Source organism: Poecilia mexicana, unplaced genomic scaffold (assembly GCF_051168715.1).
Source record: "Poecilia mexicana isolate PSO_F unplaced genomic scaffold, ASM5116871v1 scaffold_16, whole genome shotgun sequence".
In the NCBI taxonomy this organism is placed as follows: domain Eukaryota; kingdom Metazoa; phylum Chordata; class Actinopteri; order Cyprinodontiformes; family Poeciliidae; genus Poecilia; species Poecilia mexicana.
Genome location: NW_028263385.1, coordinates 22065456 through 22091040, shown reverse-complemented (window position 1 = coordinate 22091040; position 25585 = coordinate 22065456). Strand labels below are relative to the sequence as shown.

At 36.4% G+C, this 25585-nt stretch overlaps 1 protein-coding gene across 1 annotated transcript; it reads left to right on the top strand.

Moving 5' to 3' along the window:
- LOC106907850 (lysophosphatidylcholine acyltransferase 1) lies at window positions 1–21436 on the top strand. The gene is made up of 14 exons (XM_088013633.1): window positions 1–464; window positions 7052–7191; window positions 7936–8150; window positions 11578–11690; window positions 12040–12100; window positions 12800–12858; window positions 13230–13264; window positions 13682–13736; window positions 13930–14012; window positions 14291–14416; window positions 14931–15084; window positions 15973–16071; window positions 16464–16605; window positions 16760–21436. The coding sequence occupies exons 1-14, from the start codon at window positions 342–344 to the stop codon at window positions 16990–16992; spliced, it is 1638 nt and encodes a 545-aa protein (XP_087869759.1). The 5' UTR covers window positions 1–341; the 3' UTR covers window positions 16993–21436.
- The last annotated feature ends 4149 nt before the right edge of the window (window positions 21437–25585 follow it).

Genomic DNA, 25585 nt, shown 5'->3' with positions numbered 1-25585 from the left:
TGTAAGAAAGGTATCGCGCTTCCGTTAGCTTTGAGAGCTAACGGGCAGGTCTGGTTGGGGAAGAGGCTGTGCAGGAAGGAGACCTGCGCAGCCAGACAGATATTGGTGACTTCAGATATCCCCAGTTAATCCTTGAGCTAACAATTATCCCTCCATGCTGACCAGGAAAGGGAGATAACGTTAATAGCTTGGCACTGCCTCCATTTAAATTAGCAACCGACCAAGCCAGTTAAAGGGGAAGACCGCGTTTTGCTTTGAGGGGCTTCTTCTATTTTTTGGCAGTTTTCTTTTTAGGACATCAAAAGTACCAACTGCAGCCTCACCTTACGGTCTTTCTAAGTATGAGGTTGTCGAGTAGCAAACGTTGTGCGACTGAAGGAGATGGGAAGAAAATGGACCAACCTCCTCCGTTCAGAAACCCTTTTGTGCACGTCTTGAAATTCACTCCACTGGAAAAGGCAAAGGTATGAACAGCTTATCTGCACACTAACATGATGCCTTGCTTGTTGGACATGGAACAGTTGAGTGCGACACAGTGATTGTGTTGTCAACATTATGTCGCAAGGTAGTTTTTTTCTTGTTTCCTTTTAATCAGCTGTGCTAGTCTTAGCTAACCGGCTAACATTAGCAGAGTACATGTCACTTTAATCTTGTGGCTTTGTTTAGCTTTTACTTCAAACACGTTTTGGTTTTCATATAGTTTAGAGCACAATAAATATTAGGAGTTGCGACCACGTTGTTTAATTTTAATATCAGGGTTTATGCAAAATAAGTTTGTTTCACTCATGAAACCCTTAAAATAAAATACAGTTGACTGGAGCATGGCCCACTGTTCAGGAGGGGCCTAGCTTGTTGCTCTGAACTGCATGCTGTTTTAGTGCCTTTGCCAAAAAGACATTTCAGTTGGCATTATCAAAGAAAAAAATAATACATGCATTTTTCAAACATTGTAGTTTAGCAACTTGTTTTAGGATGTCCTCTTGCATTGTTGGATTTAACAATAAGCATAATTCACAGCAGCAAGCAACATTCCTGAAATTGATACATTTTTAAAACACATTTTTGTGCAATGTTTTCATGGGTTACAAATAAGAGAAAATGACATGTGTAAGTATGTAAAAATTGTTGTGCAAACAAAATATGCCGCCATATGTAATTTTGAGATGCATGGAATGACTTGTAGCTTTTCTGAATCTAAAACTATGCTGCCTGGCTCTCATCATGAGTACATGAAGAGGGTGACTGAGTTTCAACATTTACTTTGAACACTGACATGTCCTGTTGCTCTCCATAAGTGTTCAAATTCAAAATAACAAATGTCACAGACGTTATTACTGTAAAAATCAGTGTATATTATTTTAGACATAGCCGTGTAGTAATGGTTGCTTTTCAATTTTAAATAAAATAATTTAATGTGACATTTTTGGTTTAAAATGTTTGTGGGAGGAGAGAGAGGTTATTTTCCAGGTGCATGGTGCCATTTCTTAAAGTCAAGTAAATTGTTGTGTATATCAAGAATAATGTGATATACACATTATATGCCGAGCCACCTGGTTCGGCGTACCAGCCGAACCAGGTGGCTCTTAACATTAAATTGATATTTAGAAGCATGGCCAACCTGGATTGGATAGCTTTATTCACTTTCACTACTGCTACTGCTAAACTACAGGCAGACTAAAATTCTGAATCAGAATTTAGCAGTTTGCCTTCTTGAAATTGGCCTCTGTCTCTTTAAGAATCTCCTACACTTTCACATATTCCTCATTCAGCCTGTCATGACAACAGTGCTTCTCCACGATGCTCTTTTAAACTGTTCTTAGACGCAATGGTCTGAGGAATAGTTTGTATGAAGAGCTCAGCAGATGCACAGTTCCACCAGGTATTTATTCATTGCTGCCACTGCTAGCCTAGAGGAGCAGCATGGTGTAGGTGTGGGGGAGAGGTGCTCTATGAGGTCGTTGGAGATCGTAGCTCTAAGAAAGAGCTTTGGGTAAATACGAGACGCATTGTAAGCAAAACTTTAGGCACCCCAGAATGGCTGCCACGGGACATTTAAGGGAATTCTCAGACATGCAGAAATTATTCAAAGCAGCACTCCAGATATGTTTTTGATGAGGGATTAACAGTATAACATGATATAAGGCTTAATCAGTTTGACATAATTTAGCATGACTTACCTATTTTTTCTGTAGAAACCTTTCATCTGTGCTAATTTACATTCTTTTTTTAAAGGTTTTATTGGCTCTAGTGGCCTTTATTTGATAGTAAACTGACAGAGAAGGGGAAGACATGCGGCAAAGGTTGCCAGGCCGGGAATCGAACCTGCGACGTCTGCATCAAGGACTAAGGCCTCCATATGTGGGTTATGCTTAACCCCTGCGCCACCACAGCACACCTGCTAATTTACATTCTTGTTATTCAAATTGAATTCAACAATGTAAAAAAAAAAAAAAAAAAAAGTTACCCTTTGTTCCATGCTTCATCCAGAGTGTCTGGACTCTCAGCTATTGAGTAACGATTGCTTGCTACCAGGTGGCTCTTAACATTAAATCGCTATTTAGAAGCATGGCCAACCTGGACTGAATAGCTTTATTCACTTTCACTGCTGCTACTGCTAAACTACAGGCAGACTAAAATTCTGAATCAGAATGGAAATCAATATCATTGTTCACAATGTTTTGAATTTCTGCAGGAGTAATCCAGTTCAGTGGGAGAAAGCCCTTATGGGGTAGTGAAGAGAGATGAGAATCAAGTGGAATTGTGTAGGAAGGCAATGGCTAGGCTAGGTGCTTCATGTATATAAAAAGTCAGTGTTGAGTCCTGGGACTGCTGCTACTGTTGGGTTAGTGGGTAGGACATTGAAATTTCAAAATTCAATCAAATGCTGGATTGCAACACGATGCACTTTTCAGAATATTTAAGTCTTACTACTGCTGAGAATAGAGATTTAACTATATGCAACATTTAAGTTTAATGTTTGCAAATATATTATGATAATTAAAATTATCACAGTTTTGGCAGTTGTGTCAAACATTTCCAAAAAGTAGTACAAGTTGCTGCTCATGTGAAACAAGATTTTGATGGAGAAATACTGTCACATGCTGCATTATACACGGCATAAAGGACATTCTACTAATGACATTTGTTCCTTAAAAACTAAGGGTTGACTAATCATTAAGAATACCACATGGACCCTCTTGTTGAATTCACATGAGTTGAAATAGGGGAAGTGTTTGCATCTACTTGAGGTCATGAGTTTCTGTTGTTGAGAACAGTGATTAGAAATCCAGCATGTGGTTTAAACTTCTGACTGCAGTTTGTGTCTTCTCACAAATGAGGTTGAGAAAAGTGTAGAACTCCTCAGAGTGATGCTACTGCATGTTTCCTGTCAAGATGGTTCGCAAAAAGAACAAAGAAATGCACAACTAAGCTGTATGCGGCATGAAGTTGCACACAAATGTTTGTTCAGCATCATAATAAATTGTCTTCTATGATTGATACTTCCATAACAAGTAGGAGGGGAGTATGTTGTTACAGGTTATACATGGTAACCTAGGGAGGGTCAGACACAGGTCACATAATCTTTTCATAGTTGATGTGAAAAGTTAGTCAGATGTATAAAATCCAGAAAATAGTCAGTACTTTAAGTCTGTAACAGTTTTTTCTTATTGCAATATGTAATCACAGTTCCTAGGAGAATAGATATTGACTACATTTAAAAAGACATAGAAATGAATGAGAAAATAAATGTGAAGAAATGTTGCTTGTTAGCCACAAAGCTGAGGAAAAGAATGACTTTATCTTTTAACTAAATTGTAAAAAAAATTCCTATCTGAGAATCGCCTCTAACCCAGATGAACTGCTGCTGAGACTTGTGGGATTTCCTCCACTGGTGCGAAGCGAGATGAGGGAAATCCCCTCGTTCAGAAACTCTTGTTGAGTTGTGGTCACTTCAATTGGAGAAATGTTCCGATTTCAAAACTTTGGCTGAAGCGCAGATTGATCCTTCAGATTAACATCAAAGCCATGACATTCGATGACGCACTTAAGCAATTACGCAATTCAAGTCCATGCAGACCAGATAGTTTGCATGTTTGTTTCTTCAACACCTCTTGTTTGTTTGGTGATTGTGCTATTCTTACAATCTTGTTTAAAAATAATAATAGCCTTATTAGCAAATGATCACCCAATAAACTGAAGTGACGTATTTATGGGTGTGAGGAATATGTTCAATCTAACACTGATATTCGATCTCTTTTCACTCAAAAGTTTCCAGTTTCAGAAATGGGGAGGAAGCAAAGCCAATCCACATCTGATCTGTTAGATCGTCGTCCAAGTTGTGCTTAGTCTTAGACCATAAGTCTCTTACGTGTAAAGGGCAAACTAAAGACCACTGAACTAATAGGCTGAAGCAGAATTATAACCTACCGTGTTTTCAGCATGTCTCTCTTGTCGTAGAGACTTACTAGTGATGAACAAGTCAAACTTATCTCCATGTGAAATATGTTAACATCTTTTCTATCAAAGGAAGAAACCATTCATCAAAGCTGGATGTGTGTAATTATGTATGCTTCTGTTGGTTTTCTACATAAATCTTATACAATTAAGAAACTGAATTTAGCAGTGGGATAACTTGCGCTTATTGTCTTAAATCTGTCTGATCATGTTATATTGTCTGAATTGCATAGTGAATACTGGTCAATAATGCAATGCATGAACCTGTCTTTGTATTAGCCGTCATGTTAAAGACAAAGCAGCCTATGCAACATTTCTAGATTTTTTCCTGTTTTTACTTTATATAAAAAAAGTACAAATTATTTAGAAACCCCTGTAACTCACCCCAGAGTTCACAATCTAGTTATTGCTTTGAACAAGCATGAAGCAAAACAGGAAAAAAAGAGAAGTTAATCCAGAATGCCTAGATGCATGCAACATATATTCAAGAATGGAGTTTAAATGGCTTATCTTTATTTCATGGTTATATGAATTCAGAAACAGGACTCATGAAGTGACATTCGTTTCATAATTATCTTGTCCGATTAGCTGCACTAATCTTTAATCATGTTCATCACTTTTGAACCATTTATCCTGCATTGTAGTACTGCCTGATTTCACAGAAATAATTATTTGCATTACAGTTGCTTAACATTTTAACTTTCTCTACTACAGTTAACCATCTTTTGAAGGGAATGTACCTTTGCATAATGTTGCCATCACTTTTCGTGTGCTGTAGGATTTTGTCCACTGAGGAAATAGACCTGGTGTAGGCATTAAGGGAAATTAGAGTTCATCAAACTGCAGATAAGCACTATTATATTCTACCCATCACGCGTCCAAGAATTTGGTGTTTTGTGACGCTACTTGCATAGCTTAGCACCAATCAATTGTGCAGTGATAATTATGACCAAGTATCCAAGCCATTGGGTGAATTACTGTGAATGCTCTGCAGTAGCCCCTTTTTGAACAAGTAAATTTGAGCGGTTTTTTAGTAGCATAGTTTTGAAAAAAGGAAACCTTTAAAAGCCTGTGCAACTCAGACGTCCAAGTGTTTTACATATATCTCAGAGGTCGCAGTAGACTTTTTTTGTTCTGTCATTTTGACCGACATGTTCTAGTTAAACCGCAAATCCAGATTCCATCACACTTAAAGCAGATGAACGTATTTAACTTTTTGTCCATAGTGACCAAAACTATATATATATATATATATATATATATATATATATATATATATATATATATATATATATATATATATATTTTTTTTTTTTTTTTTTTTTTTTTAACTACTGCTTCCTCTTTCACTGTATGTTTGCTTGTTATTCACAAGAAAGCCTTAACCTGAAACTGCTTTGCGTTTATAGCCCAGAGTAAAATATGCATCTTTACTTGATTTAAACAAAAGCACAACAGTAACAAACTGTTGCAGCTGTTCACTAAAACAGTGTGACATTAGTGAAACACTGTCATTAAAGCTGGTATTTAAATGCACCTTCTGGGTCTTTTCATTGAACAGTAATTATTCCAAAAACTAAATGATGTTCTTTAGGGCAGTGGTAAATGACAACTATGAAAATGTATTCCACTTGTAATATTTTTCAGAGTGTCAACAATGCCAGCTTTTGTTCCCCTTTCAAGAGTGAGAACTGCTTTTGTAAAATTGTATGTGGTGTACTTTAAAATCCTTATGCAATTCAGGGTTTGCTTTAGAAATATTGCACACTTGTTGCAATAAATTAGGTGCTTGCTCCTGTTCTTAAAAGTCAGTTCTCTTACAGCACATGGCTGAAAGCTTCTTTTTATGTGGATGTTCAAGATTTTAAGGACCTGAGACACCCAGAGGGCGCCAAAGTAAGAAGATGTTAGCCTATGACACAGTATCTGGGGAAAATAAACATTTCATACACCAATGATTTATTTATTTTTTTTCCAAGTTTTCTGACTTGCAAAAAATGAAGATGACATATTGTTTAAAAAACAAAGATCCACTAATTGCATTGTTTATTTTTGAATAATTAAATGTTTATTTTATTGCACGTAATGCATATGATATAAAATAGAGCTTAATGTTTGGTGCAGAAGTCTGTTTCTTGTAGTTTGTCACCAGGTTTGCATACACTGCAGCAGGGATTTTAGCCTGTACAGATCTCCAGATCTTTCCGACTTCGGAGCTGTTGCTGGGCAACACAGAGTTTCAGCTCGTTCCAAAGATTTTCTGTTGAGATCAGGTCTCAAGACTGGCTCAGCCACGCTAGGACCTTGAAATTCATTTTACAGAGCTACTACTTGATTGCCCTCTGAGTGTGTTTGGGTCATTGTCCAGCCACAACCCATCTTCATTTCTCTTACTGAGGGGACGAGGTTGTTACGGCCCCATCCATCCTTAAAATCTAACATTTTTCAAACTTCCAATGGTTATGCATTGGTGCATCACCAAAACTGTCTCATTTTAGAGTAGTTTTGATTCCATTATGTGAGTTTCTACTGAGAAGACATGATGCAATGTTTGTTTGATTAACACTTCTTCCCCCCTCCTCTTACTCTTTAACAGATTGGATTAATGACGGTGACACTATTCCCTATCCGTCTGCTCATAGCAGCATTTATGATGCTGCTGGCTTGGCCTTTTGCCTTCCTTGCTTCAGTGGGACGCTCCGAGACCACTGTTGAACCCCAGTGCCTCTGGAGGAGGTAGGTGCTCTGCTGCTCAAATGTGTCTCTGAAAAAATGTTTGCACTGATGTAAGGAAAGCTGAAACAACTTTTTTGATTGTGGAGATTAACCCTTTTTTTTTTTTTTTTTTGCTTTATAACATGTCATATCAGCAAAAACTATTGTATTACTAACAGATATTCAAAATTTTAAAAAATAATTTTTTTGGTGTTCAAAAAAAAGTCACAGCTGTTCTTTGTATCATTTAATCTTTGCAGTGTTATTTTTGTTTTTTTTCCAGACCTTGAGGGTTTATTAGAGAACTTTATTTACCAAATGACAATCAGACAAGTCAATAAATAAGTTTTGGACAGATTTATTTGCAGTTGGGTTATAAAACAATATGCCAAGTTTAAAACATCCAAGTTTTTAACTTTTAAATCTGTGATCTAAAATTAAATTAAAAGAAAACATGGCCCAGTTCAAATATGCAGACATGGTGAAGACATAGCCCAAACGACTTTTAGCTGGTATTATGTCGATTAACTTGTTCAGAGGGGTATCATGCAAATACATACCAGGTTTGGGTTTTCATTCAAAACGCACATTATCAGAACCAGTGTATTTATTTTTTTCATATCTAAATTATTTCTCTGTGTCAGGCCATCTCACAAACCTCCCGTATTACCAGCACTGCTGTTTAAACAAAATGCACCATACTGAGTGTTTGTAATTCAAAGTTGAATGAAAAGAGCACCAAGTCATGCCAAATTTTGTTCACAGACTGGTGGACATCATCCTAAGAGTGATCATGCGGATCATGTGGTTTGCGGGAGGCTTTCACTGGATAACTGTGAAAGGGCAAAGAGCTCTGCCTACAGAAGCACCCATCATCACCCTGGCACCCCACTCCTCTTACTTTGACGCCATCCCCGTCACAATGACGATGTCCTCGATAGTCATGAAGGCTGAGAGCAAGGACATACCCGTTTGGGGAAGTAAGTAAAATGTACTAAAATGTTTGTTGTTACCATTAAACAAAACAACCATTCAGTACACATGTAGCATATGACATTGTTTGGTTTGATGCCACAAATTATTGCTTTAAAATTGTAATGGAGCTAAAGCTTTTACTTTGTCAGTATTTTAAATAAGCTGATTTGGATCGCCTGCACTATCAGTCACTATGCTTTCCTGATAAGGTAGTGTGGACTTTATGCTGAGTAGTAGTTGCTACAATCAAAACAAATATTGACAGTCGATAAGGACTGCTACTGGGGTCATAAAGGAAACAATTCAAATCGGGTCAACGCGGTGACAAACTAAACAGACTTGGTCCATTTATTAAAAATGACACAGTACACACTTCACCTTATTTAGTTATCAAAGGTCACTATTGACCTACACCATAGTTAGGATTGAACATTTTTCCCACATTTTAGCAGTGTAAGAGAACGTGTGTGTGTGTGTTTATAGGAACAGGCTTGAGATTGAGCTGTAAAATCATTGTCAAAATTTTCAACGTCCCCAAAAGCTAATTTGGTAAACTGTTAATTTAAACATGCATATACTTATATAATTTTATGCTCTTAAATACAGTGAGTTGCTAAGGCAACACTCAAATGTCCTCAGTTATTCTAGGAATAGGAAAACTCTTTTAATTTCAAGTAAACATTGATTTATTTAGAATTTCAGCTAACCTTAGTTTCAAAGTTTCAATTTGCTAAATACATTTTGCTCATTGACTGCTAAATATTTGACAAGGAGACACTTTTCTACTAACTCCTACAAAATTCTTTCAGGTTTATCTGAAGTAAACATATTATTTTCTCCTGCTATTATTGATTTAATTTTATCAAAACCCAGACCAGGAGCTTGTACACAGACCCGATGCAGACATCAGGTAGACCTTAGTCGCAGACTGCAGTCACGCCACATTGACAGCATATCCTATTAAGTGGCTTGCATGTGAAGTTACCCTTCTAGCTGCCAGTGAAGACATTGGATCATATACACCTCTAAGCAGGACACAGTCAAGGTTTGTGTCTTATTTTAGCCTCTCTTTCACCTCATCCTGCCCTGTCAACTAAGTCAGCAATTTGCCACATTGTTAGCTCCAGGCTGAGTGGAGCTCAGCCAAGTTAAAACGCTCTTACTTGCTTGCATTGCAAGATTGAAATGACATACTATTGGTGCATAATATTTCTGGCAGTGTGTGTCAGAATCAACACTCTGCAATATGCTGGGATGGTGCGTTGTAGTATTCTAAGGTATCAAATACATGCAACACTAGATTAATTTATTTTTCTTTTTTTTTTTTTTTTGCACAGCTTTTGTTTGACTCTGAAACAGTCATGACAATGTGAAAATAATAAGACTTGCCAATCTTAAATTTCAGTCCTATTGCCTTTGTAAAAGGAGCCAGGAAGCAGAGCCTGCCAAGCATGTGGAACCCATAATGAGCATTAAGACATGATCAGCTGCAGTCACGTGTGCAGAATGTCTTTTGGAAGGAGCTAGCATTAATCCCTTCCTGTCAGTAGGAAACTCAATCACAAGCAGCTTTTTCTTCATGTAGTTCCACCTCTTTTTTTTTGGGTTTTTTTTTCAAATACTACATTATCTTTTTTTTTTGTTTTTTTCATGCCCTTTAATTTCTTCCTTTTTTTTTTTTCCTCAAACATGTTTGGAGGATTTGGTTTTCAACTGGTTAAGCTTGAACATTCAAAAATATCAAGAAATACACAACTGCCATCTGAATCTTTAACCCAGTGTCATATTCATTGTACTTTTCCGTGTGCAGTATGCCTCTGTTAGTGCCAATAGCTAACGTTTACCTTTTTTAATGTTGTGAAAGCTTCCTTTTAGTTTTAAGGAGTGAAGGAGTTTAGACCCAGGAAGTAATATTGAAAGCTGCATTTTGTAATTATTTGTCAGTGTGCTGTGTTTTGTCAGATTTTTTTTATTTATTTTTTAGCTGATTTAAACTGTTTATCTTCCTAATTAAAGTACATCTTCCTTAACCTTGAGTTGGGTTTATCACATTACACATCTGTGTCGCTTTCCCACAGATGTGTAATGTGTGGTGAATTATGGGAACTTGCTAAAGCATATAGCCTTAGTTTTAGTAATTCTAAAAGTACTAAGCCAATGTAACCAGTGATGCTTCGTGTTGGTTGGGCTTTGTTTTTGGTGGAAGTTAGTTTGCATAAAAACGAGGAAGAGTCGTGACAGATACAGCTAGCATGAGGAAAAGCACTGACAGCTTCACTGGGAAATTATCTGGATGGCCAGCAGCAGCATCAACGTACACCATGCTTTTGTCTGTTTAAACAAATTGGTTCTGCATCAACCAAGATTAGGCATAAGACAGTGCCAGAGCCTCCACTTCCACAACAAAATAGTGTTTAAAACAGAATGCAGTGATTATATTCAAATATTTTCAGTCCAGCTAATTTTTGCACCAATGGCTCCTTCAACATAATTTATAGACTCAGTTTGGTAAATGTTATTTCTTTCTCCTTTTAATAATTTGTATTTTAATATTTTACATCCATTTCCATATTTTTATTTATTTTAATGTACTTAAATTTAAATAATCTAAGTTCAGCTATAAACTCAGATTATATAAAAGTGCTTATTATTTTGACTAGCCAGAATTACTAACTGGAGTGCTTGTATAGTAGCGGCCACAGTACATCGCCGCTACTACACAGCTATCGGTTAAACTGAAACTGAACTCTGCATTGCTAAGTTCCTGTCATGTGTCATTGTATATAAAAATAGCTGTGCAAGTTCCAAGAAGAAACAATAGAGTTTAACGGGGAACAATGACATTGTGGAGCTTGATTAAACTAAAATGAAGTTAAATGATCGCTTGTGTCCTTGTAGCCTCATATTTACTGACTGTATTTATAAAAAGAAGCGAGACCTATCTTACATTTACGATCTGAAGATGAGGCTATTCTGACTCATGCTTCTGTCTTTGAGGAACTTGTGTTACTAACATTCACAGCTGTGTTTAAAATAGCAGACTAATTGTGGTTTCTTTGACCCAAACATAACACAGATGGGTTTACTTATTAAAGCTGCGCTCAGTCAAATATAACTGTTTTCTAAAGTTTCCATAATGAGATGTTCTACTCCCTCAAGCTTCTGCTTTTTATCTAATTGTACTTCAGACTTGTAAAAATGTCTGCCAATAAGCATGTTTGACATGACATGTTTGTCAGGAGTGATTTGGTGTTAACTTATTTAACGGCTCCAACTGCAAGTAAGACATGCAGAAGTGCCTTAATGTCATTTGTGTTCTTAATCATAATCTCTTTTGCTTTTGAAATTGCTTTACTTTGTTGAAATAACACAATTTTTTCTTGACTTAACTGTGTTATATATTCATTTTTCGACTCTGTGCGTCTCTTCCAGCTTTGATAAAATACATTCGGCCAGTGTTCGTATCCCGATCAGACCAGAACTCAAGAAAGAAGACAGTGGAGGAGATCAGGCGGAGAGCTCATTATGGAGGAGATTGGCCTCAAGTTAGTGGATTGACAAAACTGTAATTTTGTTGTGGCCTAATAATCCACCAAAAGAAGCATCTTTTAACAGGAACTGTTTTTTTTTTTGTTTTTTTTTTTTGCATGTCTAATTTACCAAGGTGGTTGCAGCTCTGCTAAATCTTTTTGACTTTTATTTATTTTTTTTTTAAACAAACTTACATAGAGTCACACAAATGATTCATAGTAACATTTGGTGGATCGCTTTGGGATGTATTACTTGCCGTGTTACATATCGTACTTAAGACAAACACTGTATTGTTCCTACTGGCATGAACAATAATACAACATATTGTTTTATCAGCGATTAATTTCCTACTCTTACTTTTAGGTCATGATTTTTCCAGAGGGGACCTGCACCAATAGATCCTGCCTCATTACCTTTAAACCAGGTAACATGTTTCCAGGCATTCAGTCGAAACTTTGTTCACTAAAGTACAGCTGATTTCAAGGTGTGGTGTGGTGTGGTTTGCCACTAGTAAACCACACTTTTCGTCATTTGAAAGAATGTTACACAACATTAAACAAAGTGAGCCCAAATGTGAAAATTGGGTTATTTTAGGCCTGTCTTTTATTTTGGGCTCTTTCTAATAATCTGCACTAACAAAATCAAATATCATTAATGACCACTGACATAATAAGTAAATAACACTGATTATTACTGGTGAACCAGCGACATGGTGATTGGTAACAAAGGTTGTTTTTTTTTTTGTTTTTTTTGATGCACGTTGGAATCAAAGGCTGCAAGTCGTCTATCCAACAGATGAGCCATTAAAGCAGAAATTCCTAAAGTGTAACTCTTCAGAAAAACAAACAAAGAATAATGTCCTGTAGATATCAATTTACACTGTGCTGAAAATAACTTGATACTTTTTGCAAGATACTTCTTGAACCACAGAGACATGTGAAGGGTGATCAGCAAAATAGACTAAGTTTAAGTCGTTATTAAACTCCTAAAGGTAGATTCATGACATATAAACTACAGAAATCTGGCTTTGGGTGTTGTATTTCAGTGGCTTTGTTTATGTGTTTCCAGGTTTGCAGCTATGATGATTTATCTATCTAAACTTTGTTTTCTTTTTTTCTTTTAGGGGCTTTTATTCCTGGTGTTCCAGTGCAGCCTGTTGTGATTCGCTACCCCAATAAACTGGTAAGATTGCCGATAGATTGGGTAATAGACTATTTTACTGCCAAACCTTTTATTTTTATATATATATATATATATATATATATATATATATATATATATATATATATATATATATATATATATATATATATATATATATATTATATATATATATATATATATATTTTATATATATATATATATATATATATATATATATATATTATGAGTAACAATTTAGAGTCACTTCCTCTTGTTGCTTTTAGATATTTTTTAAGCCAGACTCTTGTAAATACATCAATTTGCTGTCTGTCATAAAGTCGAAGGAAAAAGTACTATAATAATATGTTTTAAAGCAAATTTACCTTAATAGTTTTATGTGTTTTTAACAGGACACAATCACATGGACGTGGCAAGGACCAGGAGCGTACGTACTGTTCTTTTTATATATATATATATATATATATATATATATATACACACACACACACACAGTAATTATTATTATATGGTCTATGGTAGTAATGTTAGAAATTAGCATTTTGTGGGGAGGTAAACTATTAAATAAATGTAACATTTATTTAATCATAAATAAATCATAAATAATAAATTGACATTTGCTGGAGTAAAAGAAAGAAACCCAGTGCTTATGGTTTTCATCTTGGCATTATTATAACAACTTAGATCTGTGGTTTGTTAAATGCTGTGATTACTTGTTAGTTGGCCTCACTCAGATAGTCATTTGACAGCATGTTGCACAACAATAAACAAAGTGTTGGTGTCTTAGAAACTGCTGTGTGTGTCTTTATTGGTCACTTATGATTTCTATCTTTCTGCCTTTCAGGTTTAAAATCTTGTGGCTGACTCTCTGCCAGTTACACAATGAGTTTGTGATAGAGGTAAGTATGAAAGCATGATTATGTGTGCATTTTTCTCTCATTGTCAAAGATGGCTTGCTTGATGTTCGTCAATCATTAAAAGCAAGAATTTGACCTTAGAAGCCCCCAGGTTCTTTTGTCATTCAATTTTTTGTTAAATTTACACTTATTTTTCTTTTAAAATGCTCACATTTTACTTTTGGATTTTGTGCAGTTCCTTCCCATTTACACCCCTTCGGAGGAGGAGAAAAGGAATCCTGCTCTCTTTGCAGTCAATGTGAGACGAGTCATGGCTAAGTAAGTGAAATGTATTGATTGTTCTGGCAGATGTGAGAAATGATACTGTCCTGTACTCTGCAGTTTGGTATGCACATCACCACAAGTAACAGAAAGGAAGCTCAGATGGCCACAGATTTGTAAAATCCCTGTATCTAATCATAAGGATTTGATCTGTGATCACTAAAAGTTTCATACGTTTGAGATGAAAGCATAAATCTTTTCCATAATAAGAACATACACCTAAAGCAAAGTATTGATTTGTCCCGTCGTCGTCCCGTCATCCCTGGTGCGCTCAGAGCCCTGGGGGTACCTATCACAGATTATTCATTTGAAGACTGCCAGCTGGCGATGGCAGAGGGCCAACTGAGGCTGCCGGTCGACACCTGTCTGTTGGAGTTTGCCAAGCTTGTCAGGAGACTGGGGTGAGTCAAGTTTTCCAATGCACAGCACTCATTAAAGAGAACTAAGTAAAGGGCATGAATGGGAGACGAAGAAAATCACAGCAGGAAATCAGCAGGGATTTTTTTTTTTTTTTTTGGCCGCAGTATTGTAAACGAGTGTGGCGTACTCAAACGTCATTGTCTGATTTTTGTTCAGGATAGATTCTTGACGTTGTAAGATGCACCAGTTAAGTGTATGCAGTGGATTGGTGCTCTTTGTGACAAGCAGCTACCGGAAAAGAGTTCCAGTTCCTCTTTAGCTACTGGAGATTTGACTGAACTTCTTCTTTTAAAAAGTTTTGTAAAATTTAGTGAGGTTATCCAACTCTAAACGTCAACCAAAATTGTCCTTCCAGTTGAGAGAAAACGATCCTTTCTCAGTGCATCAGTTATCTTTTTTTTTCTCCTTTTAAATAATTAGAAAATGTTTTCTTGCTCACATAATGCATAATAGTTTACAGATCCTAAACAAGAGTTTCCTCCCATGCTGTCGCAGGCTGAAGCCCCAGAACACCGAGAAGGTGTTGCAGGAATACGGGAACAGAGCCAGAAAGCTGGAAGGGCAGAAACTTGCCTTGGAAGACTTTGCTCACTTCCTTGATGTCCCAGTTTCAGATATGCTGCGCGACATGTTTGCTCTTTTTGATGAGGTAACGACCTTACGGTTCGATAAAGTATGTGTTTTGTGAAAAACAAAAAGAAAAAAAAAAAAAAAAACGATGGACTTGTGGGTCAATGTAGTTGACAAAGCATATTGTTTTGCAGTACAGGAAGATGGGTAAAATAAATAGATTTGTAATTATCAAACAGTCCTCTGTGTGCTCATAACTTTGGTTAGTGTATCTGTACACATTAAAAAAAACAAAATACAATATCTCACACTATCCATTTATTCAACCATCTATACCTTCTTAGGAAACATATTGCTTTGGCAACACTTTGCATTTCAAAAGATAAATTTTTCGTCTAGACGTTCATTAATAGTTTCTCAAGATTTTGTTCTTCTAGGAGTCAGAATGCTGCAGAAAATCCTCCCAAGCACTTTTCCAAGGGTTTTTAATCAATTTCTGGTCTTTGATTCCCAATATATGTTTGAAAGAAAAAAATCCTTTAGAGACAACTTCACCGTGATGAATCCTAATCCTGGAAATTTGATCTTGGGATATGCTGGTAGAGGTGCTGGGTGTAGAAAAGTGATGGGAAAGTTTGTTACTTTGTGAAACCAGGTAGCGAGATGGCCTTTTTTGTTTTTTTCTTTTTTTTTAACAAGGCCACATTATTCTGCTAAAATTAAACCTCATGTAATGTTACTCTTGTGATCTCATACAGAATTTTGCAGAGTGTAATAAATTAATTTAATTTAGAAAACGCTGTTTCAGCAACTTCCATTGTAAATTTAATGTATCCTTTTGTTTCATTTACTTATGATCAATAAGGCTGCTGATGGTGACGGGGCCGAAAATATTTTTGCCTGCTTTTTTTGGTGGCAGCAAACTTCTTTTTTCGTATTATAGCTCATTTTCATTCTTTTTTTACAGTATGAAGATAACAGCATGGACATTAGAGAATATGTGATAGCCTTATCCGTCGTATGCAGACCTGCCAAAACTCTGGAAACAATGAAATTGGCTTTCAAGGTAGGTTTTGCTTCTATCTGTGCTTAGTTATTTATTTGGGAAAAAAATGGATTTAAGACAAATAGAACAAGATCAAACTGTGTACTGATCTTGTCGCCAGACAGAATGACGCACTGTTTGTTGACTTGGCCTGAGCTTAGTTATATTCAAGTGCTACTTGGTGATTTGAGTGTCGAAGTAGTATGATGTTTTTTTTTTTGTTGTTGTTGTTGCTGTTGTTTCTCTGTGCAAGCTGTTAGTTTATTAAACATTACTTTCCAGGTTCATTGTGCAGCTGTTCAGAGCTCTGTTTCATAGAAATGAAATGTGAATGTGCATCAGAACCAAGTAGACTTATAAATTTTCACAATCTTTTAAATGAACTGTTTGATACCCATTTCCTCTTTTTGCAGATGTTTGAGGCAGAGGAAGACAGCGCCATCACAGAGAGCGAGCTGGCAGTTGTGCTGAAGACGGCTTTAGGAGTGACTCACCTCAACGTGTCCCGTCTGTTTACGGCCATCGACGTCGATGACACGGGGAAGATTACATTTGGTAAAGCGATCCTCCAAACACTTCAACGCTCTTCTCTGTTATAAACTTTCCAGTCAAAGTGGGCATGGGCTTCTTTTCACAGTCTAAAATATCTACTGTCCAGCCAGCTTGTAACGTTGTCTTTGTCTCTGGCTCCCCCTTGTGGTCTTTTCAGATAAGTTCCGAGGGTTTGTGGAGGAGAACCCAGACTTTGCTGATGACTATCTTCACACTGAAAGTGTAGGTCCTCAGAGTGGACCTAGTCAGGAACACCCCACCCAGACCAACCCATCAACTATAAACCTGCAAGGCACTGCCAACAGCAAAACAGCCAATGGTATCTGTCCCGACTTCAGCCCTAAAGACCATGACAGCTCAGTAGATGCACTCATAAAGAAACACAACTGATAGAGTAGAGGGAGCAGGGCCTCTCCTGGTGAGAGGGATTGCTGTAAGGGGCAATATTGGTTACCTTGTAGTAACTTTTTCACACAGTAAGCGACAACATTTCATTAAACACAAACATAAAATGAAATTTACCCTTTCTTATTGGTGTTTTATCCATGAGGTTCTTTTCATTTCAGCCTGTAAACAACCTTTTTTCCCCCCTCCCCTTAGGAAGAATTGTCGTAACGCCAAATACTGGCTTTTTTGGGATACAATGCTTAAATACTTGAAGGGCAAGCACTTATTAGCATTCTTGGGAGTCAATTTTAAGTTATTTTTACTCGTTCCCCCCTGCATGTTTTTAACACAAATTTACCAAGACGCAAACAATCTCTGGATTGCAAAGATAACACAACTTTTTGTGAAATCTATTTTTGTTTTGTTCTTGTAATGTTTTATCCATTTCCTCCTTTTAATGGTAGCTGCCTTTTGAACTTTTAAATGAAAATGCAGAATAAATGGGCTCCTGTAATTTCTGTGGAGAAGGAAGGCCCGGGGGAACCGGTGAGGAACGGCTGGAAGCACGAAGCTTCTGCAGCCGTATTTGAGGTGATCTCGGGTCTCTGAACTTCGACAATTATAACTGCTACGAGTGTTTGTGTGTGTGTGTGTGTGCGCGAGCGAGCGCGTGCGTGTGAATGTGTGTGTAAACACAGTGATATGATTTAGCTCAGGGTTCAGTGACAAAAATGGAAAAATTAACAATGATGTCATGGTTTTTGACTATTTGTAGGTTACATGCATGTAAACTGTTCTTCGCAACTGATCTCTTGTCCTTGTCGCTTCATAGTTTCATACAGTTTTGGTTATTTCAGTGTTTTGTTTCATTTGATAATACACAACTTGGACCAAATTGCATTGGGTGAAAAAATGAAACGCCTTTTTTTTTGTGTGTGTGTGTGTTTTTGTTTGCCTTTCATGTAGGCATGGGCCGGTATGAGATTCTCAAAATATACCAACGCGACCTTGTTGTCACTGTATCACCATATTAAAAAGTTAAAAAGAAAAAAAAAAAAAAAACTCTTCAAATAGTTTTTTTGTTGTCAAAGCATTTTGAGGAGAGGCAGCACTGCATTACTCTCCCTGCCCCACAAAGCTGGAGGAAGTTATGGCTAATTAAAACAAGTTTGAATGCTAAGAGATTTTTTCTTTCTCATTACGATTCCATAATATTTTAAGCATTGGTATATCTTGATACCAGTAACCGCCACATGCCTACCCAGTCTTGTAACCGGTTAAAAGGGATCAAATTATGGCATGAGACCAGTGAAAGCAAACAATCACCAGAATTTTTGGTACTTTCTTCTCAGTGTTACATTGTTAAAAGAAAAACGTTAGAGCCACTTATTGATACAGTTACAATTTTCTGAGTTCTTGTACATTTTTTTTTATTTTTATTTCCAGTCAATGTTGAAATATTTAACCTACCAGAAATATCCACCATGTTTCTGATCTTCACAAAAGGAGATATTTTCATTATGCTGTAAGGTGGATCCGAGAACTTGTACCTGTGACCACAATAAAGAAGAGCCCCCCTCTGTTAGCATTTAAACCTCATTCTGAAAATGTACTTACAGGTTGAGCAAACAGTCGTGATAAAATGCGTCAGTGAGCAGGGTTTAGTTTGAGAGACTCTGTACTCCTGTGAATTCTGTACATGTATGAAATATATTCAGAATTAACCAGATGTAAAGGGGAGATACTTTTAAAATTTAAACTAAAAAGAAGGAAGATTTCAGACTTTTTTTTTTTTTTTTTTCCCATTACAAATTTAAGGAAGTTGTCGAGATGATCTCTAAGATTAGGTAGTCATTTTTGTAGGTGTGCACTGATTGCAGTGTTTTGGCCGATTGCCAATCTTTAAAAAGCCTGGCCTGCAGAATCCGATTTTGATTGATACCAATTTTTTTGTCAGAAATGTTGCTAAATATAGCAAGAAAGACCCTAAGTTGGAGACGGCGCATACTTGTGTGTCAGTCAAACCGACCTCACAGCAGAGCAGAAGAGGGCAGTGGCTGATTCTTAGACCTTTGCTGAGGTTGATAAAATTGGTGGATGAGATTGACTTCACATGAAAGTATCAGCCGATCACCAGTCTCTCAAAATTAAGGAAATCTGCACCAGTAAATCAGCTGGCCGATAAATCGGTGCACCCCTACGTTTTTGCGTTTTTCTTTTTTTTTTTTTTTTTAAGACTTAAAATCTAAATATGGGTTTAATGAAGGTTTGTCTTAGTAACATTAACAAATGTTTGAATTTCAATTATGCTGGTATTTTATGAAAAAATGTAAAATATACACAGCTTGCCACCTAAATTTTTATCAAACTTTGTTTACCTCCTTCAGATTATGCCAATGATGCTCACTTTTTAAGTCATTTTCTGACAAATTTGGTTTTCTTTGTTCTACAGAAACGCTCAGTGTAACAACTTGTGTTTCTACTTCTCTTAAGCTTTACCCTTCTTTACATTCTGCCATTAATCATAAATGATCATATTTAAAGGGAATACCTCCCCTGAGAGAATCAAGTGATTCACTTTGCCGTCTGTATTCACCATCATTTCCAAAACTCTGTAAATTTGTCACGTTCCCATTTCGTTGTATCCTTTATATATCCTCCTTTCCGACTTTGAGTAAAGCAATATTCCTCATATGTTTAGCCTTCTCCAGATGAATGCTTTTTAAAAGTTCCAATATGTATTTTGAATATTCCAGATGCGGGACATTTTGTGAATTTTTGATATACGTATGTGAATGATTATTCTTTTCACTGCCATGACAAAGATCTGTGATCTTCTCTGCTCTGCAGTTTGTATTGATCATGACAAATGAGCCACATTTTTTTTTGTTCTCCTTTTATTTTTATTTTTTTAATAATCTTAGTTATTTTGTGCTTTATTGCTCCTGCACAGTGTAAAATTTTATTGCTATATTATTACTGGTGTCGCCGAGTCGACTGCTTAGGAACAAAATGCAGATTTCATATGAAAACCTATAGCCTTGATAGCCTCTACTGAATTTTTATGCTAAAAAGAGAATGTACAGACAATCTTGTCACAATCAGAAGCTCTCAATAGTGCTGATCTCCAGTGGACATTTTCCTAAGACGTCATGGTTTTCCAGAATTTGCTTTTAGTTTTTTTTTTGTTTGTTTGTTTGTTTGTTTGAGATGTGCAGGTTGAACTAAGTGCGAGTGCATTGAGTGATAGAGCCCTGAGGTGACGCGCCACCACATGACGGGCCGGGGTCACACAAACACTCCAGACTGCACACGCATACAAACTATCGTTTCCTATGATTTATGACAATCTTAAAGCATTGTCCTGCTGTTACGTTTTTTTTTGTTTTTTTTTTTTTCCAGAATTGTATGGATTTGTGCTTGCACTTTACAGTGCTTCTTTTATTTTTGTAAAGATAAGGTCAGAAAGCTCTGAAGCGCAGTAGGGTCATAGTCTACAGTATTTCAATTCACCGTTAACTTCTTTCTTTTGGAAAGGGAGCACAGAGAAAGTTGAGGATTTTATTTAGTTCAGTTTAAGTTCTTCCCCCAGCTCATCCTACTGTTCTTTGTCAAGATTGTGGAAATTAGGCGCCTAAAATAATTGCGTAAACTCATGGGAGTTGGCAGTCAGAAAAAAGATTTGAAGGACTTGACTAGGTTTACACCATGAATTAGAAAACTATTAAATGTTTCCAATTTAAAATAACTCTTCTATTAATACAGATGCTGCATTTTAGAAAGATGTTATTGTATTGGTATACAAGCTGAAAATCAGTGAAATACATTAAAACCGAACAAATTCTCAAAGTTTTTTTTTTTTGTGTGTGTTTTTTGTCCGAGAAGGAATATGCTGTTTTGTTTGATTTAAACAGAATATAGGATTATATGCCCTCAGATATTCAAAACTAAACTTTTGTTTTTTTTTGGTACTTAAAAAGAGTAATGCGTTGGGGTTGAATGAATATACATTTGTTTTCATTTAGTTTCCCTTATAAATATCTCTGTAGAGATTTATCTTTTTTATTTTTTTTCAAACATGAAATCTTCATGTGAGGAAAATGTAAAACCTGCAAGAGACAAACTTGTATTTATGCTATTGCTGCCTGTCACAGTTTGTTCTGCAGTGAGCCTAAGACGAAGGACCGGTGTACTCTTACAGAGTGATATTGTCTTTCTGATGGCTTATTGTAAGTGAATCACCTGAAATATTTTGAGGTTTTTTTTTTTTTCTTCGTCTAGTTTTATTTCCAGTCTTTTTCTATATCAAACAAGTTTTATTTTATTACTGCATTTTGATGCTAAAGAGTCATAACAAAAAAGCTATTTTGAATCTGTTCATGATGGCTATTATGTAACTTGTCAATGTGACTCTTGGATGAAATTAAAGACAAAGTGTTAAAATGCAGCTGTGTCTGTCATTATTAGAACATTATCTCTGCCTAAATAAATGCATGAAAGTGGTGTTCTACGTAAAGGTGCTGCACAGTCTAAGAATTAGGAGTGCAAACAAAACATGTCCAAATATGCTAGCATAATTTATTAATTGAAAGTATTTTGTGATGTCTTTTTTCCTGTTTCATTCTATCAAGAAAAATCAGAAATGCTCATTTGATCCAATGTAGTTTAAGGAAAAGTAAAATACTCGACAGTTGTTTAATGTCTCCCTCTTGTGAGGACATAATGAACTGCTGTTCATTTTTTTTGAAGGCACTATCTTTATGCTATTGACTTAAGTTTTTCCCTTTCTTGTAGGTGTAAATAATGGAGGGACTTTCTAGACCATTCATCTACTTTAAAATCTGCTTTTTCACTTTTTACAACACACCCAGAGCCTTTGCACATTAAAACGGATTACTTCAGTTGCCATGTTTTGCTGTTATTTTCCACTTTTACTATAAAATCCCAAATGAGGATTGTGGGGGAAAAAAAAAAAAAAAGATAATTATTGGGACGTTTGTTGTATTGCGACAAATGTTAAAATGCAGGTACATCAAATATCTCTTATGGGCTGTAGTGAGGCGGGAAAATAAACACAAGTATTGTTTTTCAGATGATTTTTATCAGAAAATGTGCAAATGTCTTTTAATTTTGTTCATTGCCTCCTTTCATTTTTTTTTCTCCCTTTTTTGGTGATTTCTGATGCAGAACTACTTTATTAGTCTGCATCCTTGTGCTTTTTTTATTTTTTATGTTTTATTTCATGTTTAATATTTGTCAGTAAGCAAAAATCTGATTTTGAGCATAAGGATTTTTAAATGAACCAGGGTTGTTTGACCTGTAAGGTGCTTTAGGATAATATTTGATATGAGTTCATGCAGTCTAAAACTGAATTGTGAAATGAGACCTTCAGTGTGTTTTTGCTGTATCTGACATAGTTGTCTGGGCTTGAGGAGCAAAGTTTTAATTGTCTTAAATAAGTGGTAGCCATGAGATGTGCACAATTGTCCTTGCTAATCTTTTGTTCCTTTTGTGTTCTTTTGTTGTAAGACCAGACACTAGTCAGAGAAAAGGAATGTTTTGGACTGTTTTTTGAAGCGGAACAAAAATATGAGTAGAGAGAAAAAGAACATGAAGGGTGTGTCGCTGAAAGACAGAATGATTTAATCCATGTGTTTTCCTTTCATTCCTAGCTACGCATCCTCACCCGTCTCACCTTTCCACTTCATTCGTCTTCACCTCTTCTGCTCCCTCCTTGCTTTTGCTCTTCCCCTCTTTCTCGCTGGGTCTCAGCTGTTGCATTTATGAAAACAAGACACTCGATTATGTGCGACTTGTTGTTTGTCGAAGCTCCACTCGAAATCTCATATTTCCAGCACGACTTGCATTGACCCAACAATTTCTGCTATGAGGCCTGAGGATTGATTGATGGTTGCACTTTGAAGGTGCGCACATTGTGGAGGCAGCAGATTTAGGGATTAGTGGCCAATTGATCAACCTGATTGGCTTGCATACAAGAAACTGTCGTCGCGAATACGGCAGGTCGTAAATCTGTCCGTGGCGCGAGAGCTGATTGCGTTATTTGATGTCCTGATCCTGTTTTGGTTGAGCTGGAAACGGGAGAGGCCTGGATGTTGGGAATTATTGTGTTTAAGCCGCTGAACATGACACATAATGAGATTTATGGTTCTGCAAGGCATGTTGGTTGGTCACCGAGTTGGAGGAAGTGGAGACCAAGGCAAAAAGGGGAAATGGTTTTTATAGCAGGTGGCGTTATGTTGACAGTTACTTTTTCCGTTGCTTAAATGTGCAGAGTAAAATTTAAAAAAAAATATGCTTTTATTTGTTCTGAGTATTGAGATGATGAACTTCTTCAACACAAACCTTTTTGAAGACACAAGACCTCAGTGTGGTTAACACTACACTCAGCCATTCAAGAATATGAAATGAAATACAACTCAGAAAGTTATTTCAGTGATTTAATTTAAAGTGAAGCTTGGATTCATTATAGAAAATGAAATGAGTCAAGATTTTATTTTATTTTTATTTTTTTTTTCCCGTTCATGTTAATAATTAGTTAAATTTCTCAGGAAATTATCTTATCTCACCTACATTTTTGGGGGCTGGTCCACACTCAGCTCAGCCATTTGTTCATACTTCCATCTACTAACAAACCGTATTTGGCACCTGTCCACACAGCCAAAAGTGCCAATACAAGGTTTAGTTACCTTAATATAAATGTATCTGATTTGCTAGCAGACTCTAAACCCCTGAAAAGAGTACTGCCAACAGGAAGACAAGAAAAATCAGTCCAAGCAATGCGGACAGTCTCAATTCCCACAGTAGCTCGGAGAATGGACTTTAAAATATTATTTTTGGTTTATAATTTACTGGGTGATTTGTCACCAAAACGCATCAAACATTTCTTGCCATTCTATCAACCCTCCAGGCCACTCGTGTCTTCAAATCCAGCCTGCATTAACCAGAATCAAAACCAAACGTGGAGCAGCAGCATCCCGTTTTTTATGCTCAACTACTCTGGGACAAACTTTTAATTTGATTCAAAAATACTTTTGAAAACTTCAAGAAAACTACAAAAATGCACAAACACCGTTTGTTTATTTATAAAAGATTAAAAGAAATCTGGGCTGCTTCAGGATACCTGCTGTTTTTCAGCAGGTCCACGGACCTGAAGGACGTAAAAATACACAATTATCTGACATCACTTCATTATATACTGTAAACATCAGGCATTAAACCAAGGCTACAACCGCATTTGTTTAGAGTTGCTTTCTATTCATAACAACTAGAACATCACAAAGTGTATACTATCTTCCATTGTTTTCCCTTTATTTGCCACTGCAAAGTAATGTTTGTTTTTGCTCATTTGTTCTATTTTCCTCCTGATCATATCAAGCAATGTAAATGGCCTTAATGTCGAAAATGTGTTATGCATATAAAATTGCTTTGCCAAGCTTTTCTTACCTTTTATCTAACATTTCAACAGAATTTGGGGGTTTTATTAGTTGCAATACTTGTCAAAATGAAAAGAAACAACACATATATCTGTGTGTGTGACAACTCTACGGAATAAGAGTTTCACTCAGTGAAACTAACTTCTTAACTCAATTAAGTTTTTGAAGGCATTTACATCAACTTGGCTCCTGTTGGCTTAAATCCCTTTCACTGTGAAACCAGGGATGTGCCTTGAGTCAGAGGTGACTAAATCCCAGCACTGCTTCAAGCCCCCTGACTTAAGTTTTGCTCTTCCTCCCGTTAGGCCAAAAACGAATGAACCGCGATCCTCACGGACACTTACGTCGAAGTCTTGTGTGAATGTCTGCACACAAGTCTTATAGCTTTTACCAGACGGATGTACGTAACGCGGATAAGAGACGAGTAAACGCTCACATCAGGTAAGAAAATGCAGTGATGGGCGAGAGAGCAGCGGGAAACGAATGAAGCTCATGTGAGGGCAGAGGGAGGGAGGAGAGTGACGGTGATGGGGGAGTGTTGTTGATTGTTCCTCATATTTCAAGAGAGGTCCCGCAGACAGATCTCCATATAAGACCACAGGGCGCTCTGATCTCTGTGTCTTGCCACCAGAGACCAGGAGGGTGGGAGGTATTTCCACAGCTCATCAGATTGCCAGTTCCTGTCATTGTTTTTGTTTTTTTTTTTTTCTTTTTTTTTGTGTGTATATATATATATGTATATATATATATATATATATATATGTATATATATATATATATTCTCTGTCTTAATCCTCTTCGCATTTCTTTCAGCCAATGTTGATTCATGTTTTTGCTTAAATTTTGAAATCCTTGGTCTAACTTATCTGAGAAGGTCTACACAAAGATGGTCACCATCATCAACCTGCACCAGACTGACTAGCATAAACACTGGATTTAAATCATCCAAGTTTGGCAACTGGTGGAGATTTTGTCATTTCTGAAAAAGGTAAGTGATTTTCTTAAGTGAAGTTATTTGTTTGAAAATGTGCTTTGTCTTTTGGTTATAACATGCAGCTGTAATCAACATAGTTTTGACAAATTCTAATTAATAAAACTTCAAGTAAAATCACAGGCATTTTAAAAAGCAGATTTCATTTTTG